This window comes from Plectropomus leopardus, chromosome 7 (genome assembly GCF_008729295.1).
Source record: "Plectropomus leopardus isolate mb chromosome 7, YSFRI_Pleo_2.0, whole genome shotgun sequence".
Lineage (NCBI taxonomy): Eukaryota > Metazoa > Chordata > Actinopteri > Perciformes > Serranidae > Plectropomus > Plectropomus leopardus.
This window is the reverse complement of record NC_056469.1, coordinates 30,971,691-30,996,081: the sequence shown is the minus strand read 5'-3', so window position 1 is coordinate 30,996,081 and position 24,391 is coordinate 30,971,691. Positions and strand designations below refer to the sequence as shown.

The 24,391-nt window shown below is 39.5% G+C and overlaps 1 protein-coding gene across 9 annotated transcripts in view; it reads left to right on the top strand.

The window, feature by feature from the left end:
- LOC121945623 (DNA-binding protein SATB1) overlaps positions 1 to 17,492 on the top strand; it is a 74,779-nt gene extending 57,287 nt beyond the window's left edge. For all 9 annotated transcript variants that reach the window (XM_042489908.1, XM_042489905.1, XM_042489904.1 and 6 more), the window contains 2 exons: positions 12,876 to 13,085; positions 15,909 to 17,492. In XM_042489908.1, coding sequence (XP_042345842.1) covers positions 12,876 to 13,085; positions 15,909 to 16,538 — 840 coding nt within the window. In that variant the 3' untranslated portion in view covers positions 16,539 to 17,492. The remainder of the gene's footprint in view (positions 1 to 12,875; positions 13,086 to 15,908) is intronic.
- The last annotated feature ends 6,899 nt before the right edge of the window (positions 17,493 to 24,391 follow it).

The following is a 24,391-nucleotide window of genomic DNA, read 5'->3' as shown; positions in this document are numbered from 1 at the left end:
GCTTGTAATTAATTTTATTTACACACTCAGGAATGCACAAGGTCGCACCTGCAGCCCGGAGCCGCCCGACTCGGCCCGCCTAATCAGATCTGTCATAATTATCATTCTGCATGCTTCTGACACACGCCGGGAAATATTTCAATTTAACTACAGCCACTAGCTCCAGCAGATGCAGTCTGAGAGAGAGAGAGAGAGAGAGAGAGAGTCTGTGTGAGTGTGTGTGCATGCAGGAGTGTGTGTGAGTGAGTGTGGGGGAATTGCATGGGGAGATATTAGGACCTACCCAAGTGCTCATGCTGCTGCTTGTGCGCACTAGCATTATTTGATCTCTCCCTGTCTTTCACAGTCTCCTCTCTCTGTCCTTATCTCTCGCTCTCTGAGGGAGACTTTCTGTCCTCGTCACTCTGCCTACATCACATCCTTCAGTCAGTATTTGTTATTTAAATATACTGCATAAATTGAGCCTAAAGGAGGATATATAGGTTGCTTTTTTAGCTATGTAAAGAGAGATATTTGAGATTGTGTGTTTACTTTGTTGCCACTTGTATAAATACTCTATTTAAAGTTCAAGAAGTTGAATGAGACACACAGCCATAGCACTGAATAAACAACCGCATATGAAGACTTCTACTTGAGAACACTTTTTGGGGATGAAAATTTGTTCACTTTCATTAGTATCTGAAGCAAACTTGTAGGCCAATTAAGAACACTTATTTAGCTGACACAGACAATTTGCAGGTTCTCTGCTATTTCAATCCTTAATTCAATAAGATCAGTCATGATTTATCAGCTTAATTACGCTTTGATATTAGCAATTAAACCCCAGCTTTGAATTAAATCTCAATCAAGCTCTTATAATTGATGGAATCAGACGGCATGTAGGTGCTTTTTCTGTGTTTGTAATGTTGCCGCCGTTGTTGTTTATCTCCAGCTCATCTTCAGTGTGTTTGTTGTCTTCTGTGCATTCATCCTCCATCTGCCTCAGCAATATTGAACAGAGAAAAGATTATAAACAAGAGGTAAATTTGTGGTGGGAGAACAGTGTTTGAACACCGAGTGTAGCTGTGCAGACAGTGCCGCCACCCAAATATCAGCCCACCACCAGGCTAAACTAGATTACGGTGCAATTTCAACAATACTAATATTTGATACAAAGAGGCACATGTACTGTAGCATCATCAGCGACTCGATTTTCAGCCATTTTGTGCTCCTAAACAATCTGAAGTGCTTTAGTGCACAAAGGGAACACAATTTCACTAAAATGTGATATCGACTGATATTTAGAGGGATTTTTTTATGCGCTCGTGAGATATGTTTTGTTAGTTTGTGGAGAAATACTGAACATATGAAAGCATTCTTGACATCTAATTTATAGATTATTCAAATTTGTCATGTTGTCTCTGTAGTATTCTTGAGCAAGGCACTTATCCTGCAGTTGCACCGGGGAACTCCCACTATTGTTACTATGCATTTGTGTCTGGAGAACTTTGCAGGAAAAGAACAAAACGTGCCGTTGAAAAAAGACGCTGTAACCACACAGATGTTTAATGTGCTCCATTTTAGATGGACTGGTCATTTGCCTTTGGTTATTCTTTATGCTCCATCTGCCTCTGTTTGGTTGCTCGAAAATTCCCCGCACACTTTATTGGTCAGGCAGGCATGACGTAAACTGCCACACAGGACTGGTTGGTATTGTTTCTGGGAGCAAGTGCTGACACAGAGAGGGCCATTTCCTGCACAGTCATGCCTTGCCTCCACAATGTGTGTCGCGTTAGCTGTCAGTCTGTTATTGTTGTCAACTCATTTATTGTATCTGGAGAGGTCGCGACCCCCTCTTCAGAAAACGTTCACTGTTTGGCGAAGACTTCTCCATGTCGCAGCTCGAATAGAGATTAATTGTTTGGCATGTATGATTCAGACTGGCAAATTTCTCTTCGAAAGCTCAGCCACTGACATCCTCACAAAAGAGGATAGTGACACAATCTGGCAACCACAATCTGGAAAGCATCCACTCTGACAAGACATCAGAGTCATATCAACGTGATTTAATAATAAAAGAATATTTTTTAAAGGCAAGTTCCAAGTGATTTAAGATGACTCAGTTTTTAATCCTCAAAAGCTTTCCTTAAGAGAAAAGCAGCTTCATGATTGGTACATATGAGAACTAGAAATTTCATCATCCATTACTGCGGTCGCAGATTCAGCCATCCTTAGGGCCTATCTGTCATTTCAAAAAGATGCCCGTTTGATCCATCTGTTTTGTTGTGTGCCTCCGTATGAATACTCTGGACCAGTGCGTGAGTTGGAATCAGATGGAAAGGTTATGAAAAATGACGCAGAGGTAAATAAAAATGTGGCTTAACAATAAATTTAACTCTTTGATCCCCCTATGGTGAACATCCCTAGATCCGATAGGAAGAGAGTGGTTTATTTTTAGAAAGATGTTCATTTTTTTAAAACTGTAATGCTGCATTTAGACAGAAAACAGTTTCTGGACGGCACCTGAAAAACAAACATGACAGAATGACAGGACAGTAATACAAAACCTGCATGACAATATTTAGGGATGTTGATGTTTACATAGATGGCATAAAATATATGAAACATATAAAATAAAATAATTTTGTTTATTTTATGCCTCAGTGCCGACAATAGCCTTGACTAGGGGCATTATGCTTTCAGATTGTCCGTCTGTTCATCCCATTCTCGTGAACGCGATATCTCAAGAATGCGTGGGGGGAATTTCTTCAAATTTGGCACAAATGTCCACTGGGACTCAACAATGAACTGATAAGATTTTGTGGTCACAGGTTGAGGTCACAATGAACTAGTCCATTTCATTCTTGTGAATGCAATATCTCAAGAACACAATTAGGGAATTTTCTTCAATTTTGGCACAAACGTCCAATTGGACACAGTGATGAACTGATTAGATTTTGGTCGTCAAAGATCAAGGTAATTGTGACCATTCTTCTATCTCATTCACTTCAATGCTGCCTTGAGGGAATTTCCCCAACTTTGGCACAAACGTCCACTGGGACTCCAAAATAAATGGATTAGAGTTTGTTGGTCAAAGGTCACTGTGACTTCAAAAACATGTAATTAGCCATAACTTAAGAATCCATCATCTAATTAAGACAAAATTTAACACAAATGTCTTAATAGGATAAATTGCGGAAGTGATTGCATTTTATATCCAAAAGGTTAAAGGTTACTGTGATATCATAATGTTCTGCAAAAACACTTTGTAGGCCATTATTCAACATTATATTACAAAAGGGGAGATATTTGGTCAAACTTCTGTATCAATGACAGTGATCTTGGGTGTCCACCTTTAAACTTTGCTGATTGTTTAGATCTTTGCTGCCATGGGGAAGATCTGTGTGAAGCATCCACTCTTTAAAATTAGCTTTATTGCAGCAACATCTTGATTTGAAGCATTGCCGATTGTAATGGCTACACACAAGTCTGGACAGACATGGATGTAAACAGTAATTGTAGCTTGACTGGTTCACGGAGGCGTATAACTGTGAGGCAGTAATTCCATTTTAATGTATTTTTTTTCACCAGTGTCCAATAATTGTCCAGATCATCCATGTTTTCACCATGTGTGAAGAAACTACTTAATATGTGGATGTAATGAAACGTTTTAACTTTGAAAGACAATGCCGTCTACTGTTTATGTTGCCAAACCCCTGCTGGCTTAACTTAATCTTACCATCCTGTTCTTGTCCACTAAAATTGATATTTAGTTTGCCATCTATTGTCTCTGTGAATCCATGTGAACAAAATATAAAGAATTTTTGTGCTACCATGTATAAATATTCAGCATCTTCATAACAACTGTTGTGTTTTCTCTTCTCTTGTTGACGTCATGCATTTTTGAACAGTGAGCTTGCGACTGTTGGGTGTCTAGTTTGAATTCCCAGAATTGATGGGGTAGAGTTAAAGTGGACTTCTGCTTCTGTATTGAGCTTTTTGGATGCTCTGTAGACATGGTCCTCCTCAACTATGGCTATGTCAGGGACATGGAGACAACATAGAGAGAGCATCATAAATCCAACATGGAAAATGTTGAAAAACGACAGTAATCTTCTTTTCAGTAACGCTAGATAAATTAGTATTTTGTGATGTTGCAAAGCCATTTCCAAGGCAAAACCTTCTCCTCACTGCAAGTGAATTGAACAAATGCAAACACGATTACTTTGGATATAATGAATGCACAGCTCAGTAATCTTCTATTTTCCTTTGGCGAGACAAATTTGTGTGTTCAGATCTTGCTAGCAGTCATTTTTAGTGCAAACCTTGCCCTCGCCGTGACCATCTCCTTATCACAAGAATATAAACACGATTACTTTGGGTATATAATGAATACCCAGCGTTATTCATCCAGTGTTGCTACGATAATCAACGGGTTAAATCCTACATTGAACCATAAATTAATTCCAATGCTTGAAGCATTGATGGTGGGACCACCAGAACACCTCCACAGCGGAGCATAAATTTGGATTAAACTCCCCATAAAAGGCCTAAAAAGACTTTTTCTTTCTAAGTTTGTGCTGTTGTTCACCTGACCCATTATCATATGAAACAAATGCCACTTAAATCATTTCGTTAAGTTGTTCCCTCCGATGGTCTTTTTATCATTGTAACATACAGTCTGCAAAGTAATTGTTGCACAGCATGTTGTTTCAAAAGAAGAAATTGAATAAAGACACTTACAGATGAATAAATAGGGCGTTATGGTTGGTTCTGGGAGCGTGGTACAATGTGTTTTTCGCTTTATTTTTAAGCGAATCATGCTGTCCTTCCAATTTCCTTTGCAGTTCAAATAAGGCCACTGACCCAATTTCCATCGCCCCGTCTTCCACACAGAACGCCAAAGATTGTTTTTACAGTTGCTCAGATTTACATATAAAGACTTATTCTCCCCCCCCCAAAAAAAACTGGCCTTGAATTTTGCAGTCAATTATTGCTTATTGTTGCGGGAGATTCGCATATGCCCGAGCATCAGGAACGTTTCAACACTCCACCGTCGTCAGCAGATGGGCGTCCACCATGGCCTAATGTTTTTACAACACAGCACACGTTACCTTGCGGGGTGAACGCGCACGTGCAGCCGCCAGTTTGGCTTGCTCGGGGAGGAGAGACGTGTTATCGGCTGCATTTATCTGCATAGTGTTGTCTGCCAGTGCTGGGCCTCTGCCAGGTTCAAGGAGGAGGAAAGACAATAATGCATTGTCTTCCCCCTACTTTTAGCTCCCTCCCTTATTCACACACAGAAGAGGTTTGTCTGCTGCCTCCGAAACAGTCCTGTCCTCCAACCCCGCCAGCCACAACAATGGCCACAATCATTTCTTCATCTGTGATTTTTTTTTTTTTTTTTTCATGTGTCATCTTGGCTTTTTTTTTCCCTCCCCAAATGGTCTAAATTGTCCTCGATATACTGGTGTAGTTGTTTCTGGGGTTGAAACTGAGGCTTGATTTTTGGTCACGCAGTAATCCGAGGAAGGAGGGGGGAAAAAAAACTCAAAAGGCAAATTGATGGACATCTGTTGGCTTATTTTATTTATTTATTTTTGCAGTGGCCTAGGTCAGCCTGATGGGGCTGATAACAAGCAAATGAGATTAGAGGGAAGGTGTTGGCCAGGCCCTGTGACAGACCCCTCTGCCTGCCTGCCTGTCTGTCTGTCCGCCTGTCTGTCCGTCCATCTTTCCCTGTCTCACAGCAGAGCCAGTTGCTCATCAGTGTGTCTCTGAGCCTTCATGTTGGGTGTGTTTGCAGTGGTAGTTTGGTGGTGGATGGGCTGGGCGGTGAATACCACGCTGTTCTCTGACAGAGCCGGCCTATGCGCTTATTGGCAGCTTGTGACTGCAGCACTCACATACACGGTGTACCGCATTGCATAGCTGGGTGAATCCCGCGCATGAATTCAACTATTGTGTTGGGAGGAAAATATTTTTATCAGAACACCCGGTTGCTATTTATACTAGGACCGTACAATGGCCCGCTGAAGAGTTTATTACCCTTTTAATTTGGCACCTTATGACCCCAGAGCCCCATTAGCCCCTGGTCAGATCTGTTTGTGCTGTAAAACAAGAAAAGGCCGGGAGGTTCTTGATTGCCGGTCCCGTTGTTTGAAACTAATTAATAATTAAGCAACGATGACCTAGAGGCAGCGGATTATTGTGCAATATTGTCGCAGGTGTGTGCCAACATAGCAAGATAATCCTTTGCCTGTCAGTACTTATTGCTCCGATGAACCTGTTTGCAGCATCTGTGAGAGATGTATTTAGCATCAAAACAAACTGGCTTTCCAGTTCACTACTTGCTCGGTGGTTTCTAAGGTAATCTGGGTTGGGCAAAATGCATCGGTTTTATTTCAGCAGGTCAACTGAAAAGCTTATCGGTAGTTGTTTCTGGTTTGAATATATTTAAAGGTGCAGTCAATGTAATTTATGCTCATGGTCGTGGTTTAATTTAGGGCCGAAATTATTTTCATTTATAACAGTTGATTTTAGGGATGCGCAATGATATCGGCATGACATCGGTATCGCCGGATAATGGCTTTAAAACACAATTTCAGCAAAATATTTTTAGGATTGTCTCACAGAGAGCATCATGTTAAAGTGGGATGAATTTTACAGTTTTATTTAAAATTTGTTACACAAGAATAAATGTGGCATATTTTGCATGTAACCTAGATCAAAGAAGTTTTATTGTTACGCCCTATGAATGCATTCATTTTTGGAAAGCGTTGTATTTTATGTCTGCATCTGTTAGCCGTCATGATGAGAGGTGTAACATGTTAATACTACTATAGGAGCGACTGCAGTTGGAGGTAGAAAAATATATGTGCAAAAATCAGCATCGGCAATCAGCCAAAGTGGGCTAGAAAATATCAACATTTTGGATATCAGCAAAAATCCAATATTACGCATCCCTAATTATTTTCTTGTTTTGACTAAAAATGCATAAAGTATAGTGAAAAATGCTTTATTAGCCTAACGTATATATCGGCCGATATTCGCTTTGTTTACTGCCATTGGTCTATCAGCAAATACAACATTCATTCTGTTATGTCACATCAGGCTAAAAGGCACAACTTGAAACTAACGGTATTTTGAGGACAATTACAAAAATGTTTAGGTAAAACAGGGATCTTCCCTAGGATGCAAATTTATAAAACCAAGGATTGCGAAGGATTGACCCGCCCTGTGAGTGGCTGTACTTGTTACCTTTGTTGGATGGATTGGTCGTTTTTAGGCAAGAGAAGTGGGACTGGCTAGAGTTAAATTGTCAGTGTCAGGGTTTGGTATTCAGGATGAAAATGTTACATTGTGAAGAACAGATGAGTTTTAAACTCGGCAGGAGGAGAGCTAGTTTGCATTAGCTTTTAGCAGCCTGAGGCGGAAACTAACAGCTTACGGAGGTTACACTGAGTTAGTTTGTGATTCATTCAAGCTCTTTTCGGTAAAAATAGGTGTTGGGCGAAGGTGACGGTCTTGTAAAATGTATTTTTTTTGCAAGAAACTTGAATTAATACAGTTGTTCGAAGGACAAATTTTTTGATAGAGTCACAGCAATATACAATGGATATTAGAGGCAATTATGGTATATTATATGTATTAAAAAGGCTTTGAAGTATTTTTAAAAATGTTTGTCATGTAAAAGAATTTGATATTATAGCCTTTAAGGTTGTTTCATAAATTTGTAATTTTTTTCTTTCCCAGCCACAGGGGGGGAGAAACAACAAAACATCGGTATTGGCTATCAGACATGATTTTCAGGTGCATCTCTGGCAAATGTTTGACATTTTTGACATATTTAACTATCAAAATATTTGAGGTTTACTCTCTCATGACTTATCAATGGGCTGACAGTTGTTTTCAGTTTAGTTTTTGTTTCAGAGGCTTTTTACAACCAGGTAAATGTTTGGGGGACAAAAGAAAAACTGAAAGCCACATCTCACCGCTACTCGTCTCAAGTAATTTCACCAAATTCTGAAGATGTTTTACGTCTAACGCGTCAGCAGACAATCATTTTATCTTTATCACCCAGCAGACGCAGAGCAGCACAAGCATCCTGTCCGTCTTTCACTTCTAACCAGACACTCATTTACTGCGGCCGTCTGCTGCTCTGCGCTGGGTTATCTGTTTGTCTGACATGGTTTGCTGAATGTCTGCCTGTGGTTTTTGTAGTGATGGTTGATTAGAGGCGCGAGAAGAAACTATACAATCTGAGCCCTATCTTTGTAAAAAAAAATTTTAAAAACTTAATACTGTGGGTTTGTGATAAATATCTGTCTCATCAGTCTTAGATTTGCGTTCACCCGTCTGGTTCGTGTCACTGCAGTGCTCTGTGGCCTCGATGGTTAAACTGCAGCATGACAGAAAATTTCTTGACTTTACACGAGTTGTTGTGAAACACAGTGAGTGTATACTGTGTTGGCCGACAACTAGGCCTGCTCTGAACTACCTGTGCTATTTATTTATAGAGTGCCCTTAATGATCTTCAACAAAACACAGAGTACACTGGATTGAAGAGCCCTAGATTTTTGTTTTCTGGACCGTGTTGGAACACTTTAGCAGCAGGGGCAGCAAGTTCCACGATCCAATCAAGAGCCGTTGGTGCTTGTCAGCTGCGGTGGAGAGGCTCGACAAATTACGTTAAATAATAAAGGGGGAGAACAGGTTTGCAACAGTATGGTGTTGTTGAACATGTAGTCATTCTTTGGGAAGATTTTTGATTTTTTTGCAAGAATTTTGATGTGTAAGTCAATTTGAAATCAAATATGTTGTCCTTTACGGTTAAGAAGGAATATGTTTTATGCATTTTAATGTATCCAAGTGTCCAAAGGTCAGGGTTAGTACAGACGTTAAAAACCTTGAAGAGTCATAGAATTTAAACATAGCAATCTCCAGGCTTTGGAAAACTAAATTCCCAAAAGTTTTGGAAAAGTAAACAATCTGTAAATAACATATAATGGGTTTAAGGACCGCCAGAAATTTAAAAAAAATTAAACAATAATTTCTGTGTTTACAGTTTCTGGCTGTGATAAAATGGCTTAATTTTTGGTGTTTTTTTTGTTTTGTTTTGTTTTGTTTTGTTTTGTTTTGTTTTGTTCTTTAATTTTTTGGGTGATTTTTAAAGTAAACATGCCTTCTAAACCTGCATATTTTCTTTAAAAAAATCACCGTTTTTTTTCTTGAAAAAATACATAATTAAAAAATCCAAAAATTTGCCAAAATCTTTAAAAGAAAACAGGATATGTTGAAGGACTAACAGAAATTTGGAAATCAAATGATAATTTCTGTTTTTTTTCTGGCTGAAAAATTGTGCAATTTTTGGTGACTTTTAAAGAAAGCATGCCTCCCACACCCTTTGTGTTTTTTTGTAAAGCATGTTTTTAAAGAAAAAGACAAAATTCTTGAAACATTTTTAAGAAAGTTTTTTTCTTTAAAAGTTGTTGGCAATTTTTAAAGGAAAGTTAATCGGCAGTATGTTTTCTTTAAAAGTTGACAGTAAGAGAAATACAAAATAAAGCCATTTAAAGTCGTATGCACGTCCCCAAAAGCCAAAATAAAAAACCAAGGTCATTCCTCAGGGCTTAAAAACAGCCGTTTTGCACCAGCCCCTCCCTTTTTACAAACAAACAGCCCCATAAGTTATATTTGAATATTCAGTTCTAATTCTGCTCTGAATTAAAAAAATTTTTTGATTAACTTAAAAATGCTATCATACAGTAATGATAAAGAACCAATAAGGAGTATCAGAGGTCATTTTAAAATTGGCCTAAAAGTCATGAAAAAGTCAGAGATGTATTGGTAAAAATGTGTATGAACCCTGACGAGAGTCAAATCAGTAACTTCTCTCACTCCCTCGCTGTGTCTCTTTCTGTTCCTCCCCATCTCTCTCCTGTCTTTATCCCCGCTGCCTCTGCCTGGCCTGTGGAAGCAATGCAATTAGACAAACACAAACAAAGCTCTTGAAACTGCCATGGAAAATGCTGACTGTCCACTGTCCACAGTGCTGGCCGGGAGCAGCGCCGCTAACTGCCGTTTGACGTACATCACATGAAAAACCTTCAGCAAATGTTCGTGTGATTTCTCTCTTCAACTCCTTCTATGAAAGCTGAAAGTCAGAAACGCAGAAAGAAAAAAAAAAGCCACACAAACACAACATTCGCACTTGTGAACTAATAAACTCTCTGTACTTTATTTCATCAAATGGACTTCCTGGCATTGAAATGGAGTTCACGTCGTGCCTTTGTTTGATTGGCTCTGCTACTTTGGGTTTAATCCTGCTGGTTTTGGGAGTGTTTGAGTTGGATTACTCCATCGTTGGGCCGGGGTACAGTTTCTCTGGCTTTGACAAGATGGTGTGTGGTGGTTTTGTGTGCGTCTGTTTGTGTGTGTGTGTGTGTGTATGTGTGTGTGTTCTCCCTCACTACCGAATCAGCTGAAACCACAGACAGCCCAACTGGAGCGCCGTCCAAATCCCTCTGCATGCAAATTAAAAACGCAACAATAAACGTGGCAAAGGAACAAGGTGGGCACGCAGGCTTTATGGCCCCCTCTACCCGCTCGCCTCCCTCGCTCTCTCTTTATGTCTCTCTCTCTCTCTTTCTCCCCCTCTCGGCTTCCTCCAAAACCCCTCCTGGGTTTGATGTGGCTTATGGGAGGAGTTGGAACAGGGGACAACCAAACTGCTGAGTTATCTCTTGCATGCAGTGTGGCGGCGTGGCTCTGCCCTCTGTGTGTACGCATGTGTGTGTGTGTCTGTGTGCGGACCAGCAGCGCGGTGTAATCCTGTGGAAATGAAAGGTGCTGCCGCGCACTGGCCGGGAGATTACAGCGCCGCTCTGTCACGGTGCCAGGACAGACTACCCGGCTGAGCGAGTAGCCCTCTGCAACACACACACATACACGCTCACACACCTCGCTGCTTCTCTTTGACGCCGTGTTTCCTCCTCGCTGGTTTCACTCCCCGGCCGTCCCTCCTTCTTCATCCACTTCTGTCCCTTTACAGCTCTCTTGTAGCTTCATCCCCCTCTCTCCTCTCCTCCCCTCCCCCCGCTCCTCTTCGCTCTCCCACACAGCACCACAGTGTGTTATTTCCCTTCGCTCTTACTCACACACTCGCTGGCCCGCTGAGGTTTAGGTCATCACGTCTGAGGCTGGGAGGCCACGTCACTCAACCCCTGCAGAGCCCTTCTGTCTGTGCAGTCGTGAAGCCTCACTTTGTCACTCAGCTCCGCGAACAAACACACACACACACACACACACACACACACACACACACACATTTGAATTCAAATACAAATTTCAAAGACTGGAAAAGTTTAGGAGAATTAAAAATACCCAGATAGTTTTTGAAGATCATGGAATTTTGTTTCATAAATACCTTTATGATCGAGTGTACGTGGTTCAGTTAACCCTCTGAAACCTGGAGCGACATTGCTTTTCTTCTTTCAGACTTCACTGACAATTATGCTACGCTTTTAAAAGAATTCAAGCCATTTTGCCAAAGTTAAGGGTTAAGGGTTAATAATGTCTTTCTGAATTTCATAAAATGCCTGGGGACCAGCAGTACTTAAGTAAAAGTAAAAGCCATACTTAAGTAAAAGTAAATACATCTTACCAGAAAACAATCTTATGAGAAGTTAAAGTCTCCTATTAGAATATTAGGATATTACTTAAGTATTGGAAGTAAAAGCACAAGTAATTGCTGTTAATAAATAAGCAGGTGGTCAGTTTATTTTTTCCGTAACATGTACACCACCTTAGAAATTGTCTTTTTCACAACTTAAAGAGTTAAAGAACAAACCAAACTTGTCCTTCTTCCCTCATTCATCACTCCATCCCTTCTTCCTTTCCTTCCCTATTTTACAGTAACTAAAATGCTCAGGAGAAATCTAGTGGCGTAAAAGTGAAAGTTAAGATACTCCCAAAATACTTCAGTACTGCTAAGAGGTATTCTTACTTTGTTACCTTGCACCACTGCTGTGAGCTGATATCTGTTAAGCTGCACTCTTCACGTGAAATTCTTTGCAGTTCAGCAGCTTTTACTCCACAAAATTAAGACATGAAGCTACATGAGAATTACAATGAGTTGATGCCACTTTTCGTCCTGCACTTTCAGAAACGTGTCACTCTTCTATTGAATCTTTGGCTCATCAAGGTCACGCTCATTGTTCACCCATTGTATTGATCAAATAAAGCCGTCCTGATTGCAATTGTCCCGTTGGGTTCCTCAGCTCTGTCTTTCATGGCCCTCTGCTGGAGTGTTTCAAACATGGGAGTCACTCGCTTCCTCCCAAGGGTGCTACTCAATATGCAAGTGTGTGTGTGTGTGTGTGTCTGTGTCTGTGTGTGTTTCTCGTCACGTTAAATTGTTCCTTCCTGCTGTGTTGCTTGACCTTGGCTAATTCACGTCTTCGTCTTCAGCTGAGCTGAGGCAGAGACACACACTAACTGCAGGTGCAGCTGCTCTGAAACAAAGAGGTGCTTTTTTTTTAGTGATTTGGTAACAAAAGTGTTTTTGCAAAACTTTTTTTTTTTTTAATATTATTTACTTTTACATTTATAATGGAGTTAAATTGGATCTTTTTATTCTTGGTGCTTTGACGCTTTCCTAAGAACATTTGGGTGTTCAAGTGTTTCTATGACTCATATCTATTTCAACACCAGAGGAAGCATATTAAATAAAACTTCTGTAAAACTGTGTGAAATGGTTCTCATACTCTTGGGCCTAAAATTGTTTTGAACACTTTTAGAGGCAACAGTCAAAAATCAGACTATAATAACTTTTGACCCGTGCTTCACTGACCTGCTCTCTGTCTTCCTGTGTCTCCCTCTTATTCCTCCGTCAGGGTTGGCTCTGTGAGCTGCTGCGCTGGAAGGAGGACCCGTCTCCGGAGAACCGGACGCTGTGGGAGAACCTCTCCATGATCCGCCGCTTCCTGAGCCTCTCTCAGGTGGAGCGCGACGCCATCTACGAGCAGGAGAGCAGCGCCGGGCAGCAGCAGCACCACAACGAGCGGCCGACGCACCTGATGCACATCTCCACTGACCAGCTACAGGTGAGCATGACGACACGAGTCACGACTTATAACGGGCTCATAGTGTGTGTGTGTGTGTGTGTGTGTGTGTGTGTGTGTGTGTGTGTGTGCGCGTGCATGCGTGCTCGTGTGTGTGCGTGCGTGCGTGCGTGCGTGCTCGTGTGTGTGTGTGTGTGTGTGTGTGTGTGTGTGTGTGTAACAGAATTCACCAACAACAGTGTTGACAGGCTTTATAATAAAAACTGATGTAAACATGCACATGCAAACAAGTACAATAAATATGGAGAAAGAAATAAACATATTCATTATATATTATGATATTCACATTTTTAGAATAACAATTGGAAAGCATTCATGCATGGGCACACACACCAGGTTTTACTACTGATTTTGTACTGTAACCACAGACCCCCGCTATGTTATTCATGTTAGAAGTAAAACGATTAGTCAATTAACTGATTAATCGATCAGCAGAAAGTAAGCTGACAATTATTTTGACAACCAATTAATCACTGGAGTCTGTTTTTCAGAGACAAATGCAACAATGGCTTTTGTCTTGTGTGACAGTGTCCTGAATGTTTTGGGATGTTGGTTTTGTTGGACATTTTTAACTTTTTGACAGCTTACCTTAGGTTACTCTGCAGATTTATGTTGTTAATGCAAAATTTAAATCAACTGTTAAATTAAGATACATTATTAAGATTAAGGTACCCAGCAGAATATGTAGTAGTAAATAAAGTAATAAAGTAGTAGTTAAAATTAGCTGCAGCAATCAAGTAATGAACATATTAACACATCAATAATTATAATCCGGTGATATAATATATATTATTGGGATATAATGTATATCACTGTGAAATGTTGCTATTCTGCAGGAAAATGTTGATACTTCAAGAATATTTTGATGTTGATACTTTTGTTCTTTTACTTTTTGAAAGCAGGACTTTAACAGAGTAACAGAGTATTTCTACACTGTTCAATTGTTAGTGTTACTTTAGTAGATGGTCTGATTACTTATTCACCACTGGTCACAATGAAAATGAATTCCTTCATATTAGTATTTTTTTTAATATAATGTAAATAAGGTGCCAGAGTGCATAAACGCCCCTGCGTACACCTGACCTGCTGCGGCTCCATTTGCCTCGTGGCAAAAACGAGGACAGAAAACGTCTAAAGGTTGAAAACAGGCAATTTATGTATTATAGACACTGATAAATATTATTAATGTTTGTTTATTAACTGGACGCTGGCCTCCTTTTAATTTTGCGGAAGTGGCCCCTGAGGCAGAGCAAGTTGAGTATCCCTCAAGTAAATAATTAATAGACCAGCTGAGAAAATAATCAGCGGATGAACTGATAATGAAAATGTTAAATGTGACCCTAACTCATGTGCACGGGCTGCAGGTGAGACACGAACACACTCTCCTGTTAAAACGCTGCCTCTGCATTCATGCATATTTTCTCACTTTTTTCTGTATTTCTGTATCAGAAACAAATAAGTGCAGAATATAATTTCCAGCCGTACGTTTCATCTTAACTAATCTTTCAGGAATTCTTAATAAACAACACTTTGGATTTTTTTTTTTATGAACTCTCGTTAATTAGAAACACAGCAACAATTAAAAGTTCTTACTTTTCAGCGAAAGCTGTTTTCAAAGATATCATTAGCCTGAACTTATTTAACAGAGCTGCTTTATAGGAGACATCTGGCAGATGAATAGAAAATAACACCCGGGCTCAGTTAACGGTCGAAATATCTTAATGAAGTACAATAATACTTCTATTAAAAGTCTGCGCCACAGCTGAGTGGTTGATTAGTTATTTGGTTACTTGGAGACATGGCCGGTGTTTCACAGAGGCTGCCATTTACCGGATATAAATAAGGTAATAGGATTTCTTTTACAAATCAGTTTGAGCAGCAGATAAGGAATGAGGGAATTTTGTGCATGCAAACAGAAATGGTTGCAGATTGATAAAACAGGATTATTTCTGATTTAATGGCGCAGTTTTTAAACCGTCCATACGAGACTGCTGTTTAAATATTTCGGTCCTCCACTAACACGATACATTAGCCAAATTAGCTCCCATTCGCTCAACAAGAACTATCATGGCTCAGTATATTGGTACAGTAAAATCACATCTTTGGGTGCATTTATGCAGCTGGCAAACAGAGTCCCTGCAAAGTGCTGTTTTGCAAACTTCATTATGAAACACCTATTCTACAGTGTCTGACTCAGAAATGAAAATAAAAGAGCACCCATTTTGCGGGGTCAATAGGGACCACGAGTTGCCCACTCACTCCCTCTCCAACCACACAATGAGACATTTTACGAGTAATGTGTCATGTGTTTACACTAACGGGATTCTGACGGCAGAGTGAAAGCCATCGATAGCATTCTCACACTGCGGCAAATCAGCCAGACCATCGCAACGTGAATTGTGCACAGGGAGCTTGTTTATCACTGCCTGGCAATAGAGCCTGATAAGCAGCAGAGGCTATAATAGAGAGGCCAGTTTCCCACTGTGTGCAGGGCTGAGTGTGGCTTCTGGGTTCATATGTGTGTGTGTGTGTGTGTGTGTGTGTGTGTTGCCTCTACCCCCACAATGAGAGACACAATCTCCCACTTCCAAAAAAGAAAAAAAAAAATCATATCTGCAGAGCTGATTACATTCACTGAGATATTACATGGAAAATTCCTTCAACCAAGTGCCTGTTCTATACACAGCGGGCCCATTTTTCCTCACAACTCAATTGATTTTAATGAAAGGCCTTATTAAGGCGCCGATAAGTGTTCACTGATAACATCCTCGTCTCCTTTCTCTTCCCCTTTTTTTCCCACTGCAGGCTCAGCCGCCCCAGTCACAGCAGCCCTCCCTGTCCCTCCAGCACCCCTCCCAACCCCTTTTGTCCCAGCAGCCCTTGCAGCAACTGCAGCCCACCACCGGGCCCCGGTTGCCGCCTCGCCAGCCTTCCACCGCCTCTCCAGCTGAGACGGAGGATGAGAGCAGCCGCGGAGGGAGCATCAAGTCCCGCACCTGCGGGGGGAAGATCTCCCTGGAGGCTCTGGGCATCCTGCAGAGCTTCATCCAGGACGTGGGCCTGTACCCGGACGAGGAGGCCATCCACACCCTGTCGGCCCAGCTGGACCTGCCCAAGCTCACCATCATCAAGTTCTTCCAGAACCAGCGCTTCTACATCAATCACCCCGCCAAGGCGCCCAAGGAGCCCAGCAACAACAACAACAGCAGCGGCAGCACCGCCGCCACCACCAACACCAACACCAGCAGCAGCAGCAGCAGCAGCAGCCCGGCCTTCGAGGAGGAGCTGACGGACTTCAGGGAGAGCGGGGAGCTGCTGAAGGAGCTGGACGAGAGCACGCAGACCAACAGCACCATCTTCTCCATCAAGATCGAGGAGCAGCTGGCCCGAGGCGCCGAGGCCCAGTCGGAGTCAGAGCACGAGGCCAAGGAGTAGGACTCTTCCCCCGAGAGTTTTCTTGTGCACACACGCAGACTGATGAGTGTGCTAAATGTAAACGCTCCGGCCGTCACAGAACCACCGCACTGCAAACACAGAAGAGTCGTGTTTTTAATCAGCGTCTGGACTATATGAGGAGTGTTTATATATATCAGACTGACAGGCTATGTGAAGTGTTCACACACTGGAAAAGCCCATTTCAGACTACTTTTTGGATTTTGTAAAACTTGTATTATTCACTGTAAAGACTGATGCATCATTTAAATAATCTGCACAAAAAATTATTCTAAGTATGTTGCCGTGGATATTTGCTGACTGCACTCTATGTCTGTTGTTTTACACTGACTTACTTTATCTTTTTTGAGCTACTGATTATATTTAAAAAGAAAAAAAAAGTCCCCCTGGAGTTTGCTAGGACTTTGATAGGTGTTTACGTATGTGATGTTTAACTGGATTTTTTTTTTTTTTTAAATAGCAATTGAAATCAAGGACCAAGTGGTTGACAAGGCCTTAATTATGAGGTATCAAGTCTGGAGCCTGCTGGCAGATTAGTTATTCTTTTAAAAAGCGCATAATGTGATTATGGATCACTCCAAACTCTGGAGCGCGATCACCCAGCCCAGGTGAATCTCCGAGAATAGCTCAGTCTTTACATATTATTTGTTAGGGAGGAAATATAAATATATATATATAGACATTATATTGTAACTGTAAAAAAAAAAAAAATACAGTCTTAAAGAAACTATGCCAACAAATGCCTTGTACTATACGGCACTGCCGATGTTAGATTATTTTGCAAAACCTTTGTCACTGTAACTCTCTGAATTGCCACACAGTTAGAAATGTGAATTACACCATGTTTATGTTGTCCGACATTATTTATTTGCAGTTCATGCAGTGTTTCTGATGTAATTACTTTTTTTTAAAAGTTTATGTTGCGTAGAGCTTTTTTAAAATCTCCACCGATCTTTTTTCTATTTATAAATGTGGTTTCGATGGGCAGTAAAAACAAAAAGTGTCTTAAACGTTTTAAATGGAGAAATGTGCTTTAAAGGTTGCCTATAAAAAGTGCTGTATGTCGAGCAACTCATGCTACAAGCTTCACAATTAATGTTGTATGCAATTTTTACTATCATGCAAATAAGCTTAGGTAAAATGACTAACCTATAGAACACCTTAGAGAGAAAAACATATGCAATCTGTGTGAAAATCGATGTCTGCGATGTGTCTTCCTTTGGTTAACAATCCAATTCAAAAAGCTATTCCTGTATAAATATTCTGTATAAAAGTGTTTCTTTTTTATGAGTTTATTTCAATGAGAACACCAGTTATTTTGTTACAACTGACTGTTTTATAAGTGTTTCTCGGTTCCTTTCTGCAGAAATGTTCTAACTAGAAGTGGTTATTGATTGTTAATTACACAATTAAACTGTTTGTATTGTACCACAGATTTCTTGGCATTAACTTGACCAGACTCTTTTGACACCAGAGTGGGATTTTTTTTTTCTCTCCCTCTCTGCAAACAAAAGACGAAACAATGTGAATTGTTTTAATCAACTTCCAGACTCCTTCAGCTGCAGTCACTGAACACATTATTTGTAATAACTGTAAATATCACATCTTATGAATCATTGATTGTTTATTATTGTAAATATATTTGAAGTTTGTGCAAGAGCTCACCGTACAAAAAGAAATCTGTCGTGCCTCTTCCTCTCGACTGTACCCGGGATCTTCACTTCTTACTGCTGAGTGTATCTGAAGCACCTGTGAAATCTGAAATAAATAAATGTTAGGTGTGAACACCTGTAATAGCAGAGCCCTCTGCAGGGAGTAAAGATAGAAAACAGCACAGGTGTCCTGACCTCGCCGTGAACCCCAGGTGAGGCCAGGTGTCTGCACCTTTAGGAAATTACCCTCACCTGTTAACACCCTGCGATATGTGCCAGCCAGTCTGGGCCGGCGTTCCCTTGATGTTCTGCTCTTTTTTTTTTTCTTTTTTTTTCATGAATAAAAAAGCCAGAGTGTAACGCTGTGTGTGTTCAGAGGGAAAGTAAATCATGTTAAAGAAGTGTGAGACGCTCTCCGGGGGACGAGACGTGTCAGGTTAAAAAAAAAAAAAAAAAGAAAGAAAGTAAAGAGGCACCATTAAGCTTCATTATTTCCTGATTTTGACTTTACAAGTGACTTACTCGCTGACAAACAGGGGTGACGGCAACAACAAACAACAGGAACTCCAGCGTAATGCTCCTCTTCATTATCGCTGCTTTCATAAGGATTAGTCATATTTGCCTCAGACTTAGGAAAGGTTTTTCCACACAGATGGCTAATACTTTCCAATAACAGTGAAGCTTGATTTTGGGGGTGGTCACAAGTATTTCCGAGCAGGATTAGTACTGTCATGAAAAACTTGGAAAAGTCATGGAATTTCCAGGACTTGAAAGGTTTTGGAAAACTTAATATGCCCAAAAAGTTTTCGAGGAAGTCTTGAAAAAGATCCATGACGTGTTAAAGGACAGTTGGAAATGTGAAAATCTAATCATTGTTTCTGTTTTTACAGTTTCTGCCTGTGATAAAATGGTGTAATTTTTTGTGATTTTTAAAGAATATATGTAGGTTTGTAAACCATATTTTCTTTAAAAATCACTAAATATTTTTTAAGAAAAACAAAAAAAAGCCAAAATTTAAAATGAAAAAAAATCACAAAATGTTTGTAAGAAAAAAAAATCCAAAACAAATTTAAAGAAAAAAAGTTTTTTTTCTGTGGAAATGGCATTTTTTTTAAGAAAAAACAATTGTCATTTTGTATTTTAAAAAAAAGAAAATTGCCAAAAAATTTTTTTAAAGAAAACATGCCCACAGGTTTGTTATGCATGTTTTGTTTTTTTTGAAGAAAAAAGAAAATTTTAAAAGAAAAAAAAATGCCAGAACTTTTTATTCTTAAAAAACATTGGTAGTAACATCAATACGAAATACAGACAACTGAAGTTGTATGCCCGTCCCCTGAGGCCAAGATAAAACACATCGGTCCTTCCCGTTTCCTTAAAAATGTATTTAACATGCCTCCCCAGTGTCGCACCACCTCCTCTCCTCTCATAAAAACAAGCAGCCCCTAACATATACTTAAATATTCAGCTGTAATCTTGTTCTAAAATCATTATTTTTTTTTATAATATTTGAAATAAAAAAACTATGTAGTAATGGAAAATAACCAATAAGGAGTATCAGTGGTTGTTTTATTTTATGATCATGGAAATTTATTTGTAAACAAATGGGAAATGGGATTTTAAAACATCCTATAAGGTTTGGGATAATAAAAAACGCTGTCCACATTCAGCTGTAACTTGATAACGAACTGAAAAGAATCAAAACCGCAGTCTCGTCACCAGAAAGCTCCAGTTTTGTGCTAAACGCTGGAGTTTCGCCACGGGTGGGTATCATGGGTGATTGCTCAGAGAAGACTGGCAACAGTTTCTAAACTCCCGTCTCCGTCAGGCTGTTCGCCGGCTCTCCACGGCATCAAACGCACTTCAAAGACTTTCCCCAGATGTCAAAATAGAAATCATAATTACGACAAGAATGGTGACTGATGAATCACCGACTCTGTTACCCCGGGCTCCTCATGCTGTTGCTTATTTTTAAAAATTAGCAGGCTACACAAGATAAGTTTCCCAGAAAGCATTCATACTAGATGATGCCACATCATGCTGCGGTGTGCCACTTTTTGGGAAAGGAAAAAAAAATAAAAACCCAAGTAGATACAAAATCTGTTTGTGATATTTGTAGAATTTTTTAATGTCATAGCAAATAAACAGTTTCCACATTAAAGTTCCAGTTGGCGCATGTGGCCTGCTGAGGGTTGGGTGGAGTCACTGAGGCCAAAAAAAGCTTCAGTGAGATTCACAGATATGTTGAACATATTTAGAGGTTAGAGCAGGCACTCGAGTATGAGCTGAAATAATCATACCATGTGCACTTCAATCATCTATTAATAACTAACATTTAAAGTTAAATACTAATTTATATCATTACAATTTTAAAAAATGTATGGAGGCTGTATTCAGCAACACTGCAATATAGAAATACTTCATTACAAGTAAATTCAAGCATTCATTAAGTCACAAAAGCAAAGGCATGTAAGTGTTATGAGCAGGATGTACTTAAAGCATAGCTGCAGATTTTAGGGGGAGGCAGAGGACGCGTCACCCAGAATATTTAAAACATGCACATTTGTCTCCTCAAGTAAAATCATCCAAGCAGCAGAACTTATTTTGACACATTTAAAGACATTTACACCACAAATCAATGCAGAAAAAAACCAAAATGTTGTGCATTAAATTTCACCAGAATGCAGTAAATAAGGTGCTCAGTGCTCAAAATATTCTTGCATAATTTGATTAATGTATAATACATAATCTTTAATAAAACTTGACACACTTTGTTTTTAAAATCTTGATCTGTAAAGTAACAAAATCTGTCAAATAAATGCAGTAATAGAGTAAAAGTAAAGTGCAAATAAAAAGTACCACATTTCCAATATTTACATTGCAGTGAAGTACAGGTATGAGGTCAAGGTCAAATGTATTTATAGAGCGCTTTATAAACAAATCATGTTGCACCAAAGTGCTTTAAAACATGCATCACTGAGCAGAAGGATTATCAGAAAAATATGACTGCTTAAATATAAATAGTGCACATACACACACATGTACGCACACATACACATGCACGCTGACATTTATTCAAAATCATTGCGATGGTGGCAAGGGAGTAAAAGCAGCATTAAAAAATTCAAATCCAGTAAAGTACAGTTACTTTAAAAAGTGGAGTACTTCAGTAAATGTACTTAGCAGCATCCCAACACTGGTAAAAACCCTCAGCAGACACATTACTGAAGTGACAATCTAAAACAAAACAGCTCTGATGAAATACTTGCATCAAACTTTTATCACTTCTAATAGGTGTAAGTTATTCCGATAATGTGCTTTTTTTTTCTATTGCCGGGATGCACATCTGCAGGATGGACACATTTACAGAACGTATACATGCTCCGCTGAACACAAACCCCCAGAGTGCTCATGAAGATGTCAATCAACAGAGCACATTAACACTTCACAGATGACTTGAGGGAATACTGGAGAAAACACGAGTTTGGGCTTTACGAATCCAGATTTCAAGTGAGAATCATATTATGTGTGTGTGTGTGTGTGTGTGTGTGTGTGTTTTTTCCAGCCTGTGTTGTACATCACTTAACAAGTCTGAAAGAGGTGGTCTGAAACTCGTCGCTCTGCCAGACTGTCAAGTGTCTGACTGTTGGGTAAAGCAGCAGAGGAGCGGCTCACGACTTGGCTCACAGTCCTCTGTTATATAATCCATCACATGTGGTGCTTAAGCCAGCGTGAGCACTCATCGGCCTAATACACAACAATTAGTTAAAGAATTTATAGAATCATGAGGATAATGTGAGAAGTGGACACGACACAAACAAGAGCTGCGGTGCAGAGGAACTTTTGTCCTTGTGGGGAACATTTGTCCCAGTGCGTGATAGAGATGAAAACTTTTTAACAGAGAAAAAAAAAACCCTCATAATTTTAGATGAACATGTGATCATTTATAGGATCCACAGCTGTTCATTTCCTTTATTTATTTATTTATTTTCTTTTTTGCTGAATGTAAAAATAATCTAAACATCTGAGTGGAAACCAAACTTTTAAAGCACAATTTGCTTTGTGATTTGCGCTCTCTTTTATTTTACTCCTCATTTTCTGTGACCATGCAGAGGCCTTAAATCATATAAAAGTAGTAATTTCTTCTTTTCATTTTCAGTGCGCCAAGATTGAAGATGATCACTAACAAAGGGGTTCCACACTAATAAAACTCAATAACTGTTATTTCATAAATATGACTAAACAAATAAACAATACAATATTGTAAAAATAACAAAATATAATTTTATTGTACAACAATGCATGTTTTCTGCCCGCTGTGCTTATTGAGACAAAAAGCAAAAGTTAGTTATCAATTTCAATGTATTTTTAACATATTGCAACCGTCCCCTGAGTTGGGTCGAGATGCAACATCTGATTTAATCTATTCAAATAATATTTTCTGAACAATATGTCATGTATAATTATGTTTAAACTCTACAGATGTAAGTTTAATATATTATTTAAAAAATAGTTGGCATGGTGCAAATAACCTGAGAGAAATGCAAAAATTGTTGCAACTGTTCCCAATCTCCTTTATGAAAATAATCTGGGGAAAGGTTTGAGTTCCCGTTCACTGTGAACGCAAGCGTGTTGCGCATGCGCACTTCGAGCTTGTATTCTACAACATTGAGGTAAAAAACTGCTCTTCTTTGCCTTTTTATTTCACTATAATACATCAATGCTTTTCACGTAAATGCCGATTTCGCCATAATACATCCACGGTAAATACGCCACAATTGCCGTCAGTTACGTATGTTACGTACACACGAGACTCCACGCTGAAAATGTGCGCACCAGTTAACGTCACTACGTCACAGCTCATTAACGTAAGTCAACGTCAGAGTTATCACGGCGGCGGCACGCAAAGACAACTCGAAACGGGAGGATTTGGGATTTCCAAAACAAAAAGGGCGCTTCAGGAATTTATTGCGAAGTTAGTTTTTTCCAGTATTAACAAAAATACGTCAACTAACGGGACAGAAAAGTGTTAAAACGGACCGGAACCAAAGACTTACGTGGCTATGCTAACAGTTGCACTGCTAACCAGGAAACATCGACAGATGGATATTTTCTCCAAAAAAAAGCAGATCTGCAGACTGGTGAGTCAGTGCACACTTTGATGTTTGTCAAACTGAAGTGGACTGTGTGTTTTATCGTGGACAGAAACATAGCTGGCCGCTGTGCCACAATAAGGACACGGTTGCAGTCTGATACTGGACAGGTTACTGGTGCTGGTAGCTGGTTTTAGCTGCTTTAAACTGGTTTTAGCTGGTCGAAGTTGGTCTTAGATGGTCCTCCTGACCCAGTTCTTGCTGGTCTTTGATTGTTTTACAGCCTATCAAGCTGTGCACATTTATCTTCATGCATAAAATATGAATGAATACTTAACTGATTTATGTCCTTTGCTTTTCACACTTCCCTCTTATGACACTGTTATTTCTCCAGACTCAAACACATTGATTTGGTTTCAGTTTTACAGAAACTTCAATGGATAAACCAGCTGTAGTGAGCACCACAAGCCGGTATGACCGGCTAAACCATCAAAAATTACACAAAAACATACCTTAAACTGGGCTTCAAAGCTGGTCAACCAGTTTAACAAGTCAAGCTGTTATTTTTTCCTGCAGGGAGATAATTACTTGAGTAAAAATCTTAAAGTGTCTGATATTAACTCTACTTAAGTATCAAATGTAATTTGTGATTATGAGTAAATGTACTTAGGTATTGAAAATAAAAGTTCAACAAAATGCTGGTAATAAAGAAAAGAGGTCAGAATTTTGAGAATTATGAAGTTTACCTCTTCACAACATACACTTAAAAAATGGAGCTTACATTACAGCTGAAGAAAAATATGGTCTCTTTCTTCTTTCCTTCCCTATTTCGTAGTTAGTAACCAAGATGCTAAGGAGAAATGTAAAAGTAAAAGTATGTATTTTATTCAGGACATGTATGTAGTGGAGAAAAAGTGCAGATACTCCTAAAAAATGCTGAAGCATCCTGAGAAAGTATTAGTACACCACTGGTTATTTGTATGCCATGCTTGTACAGTATGTGAATCCTGCGTCATCTCTGGTGAGAACTTGCTTGATTTGGACAGTTTGTGATATTGACAGAAATCAGCATATTTGCCGATTCCAATTTTTG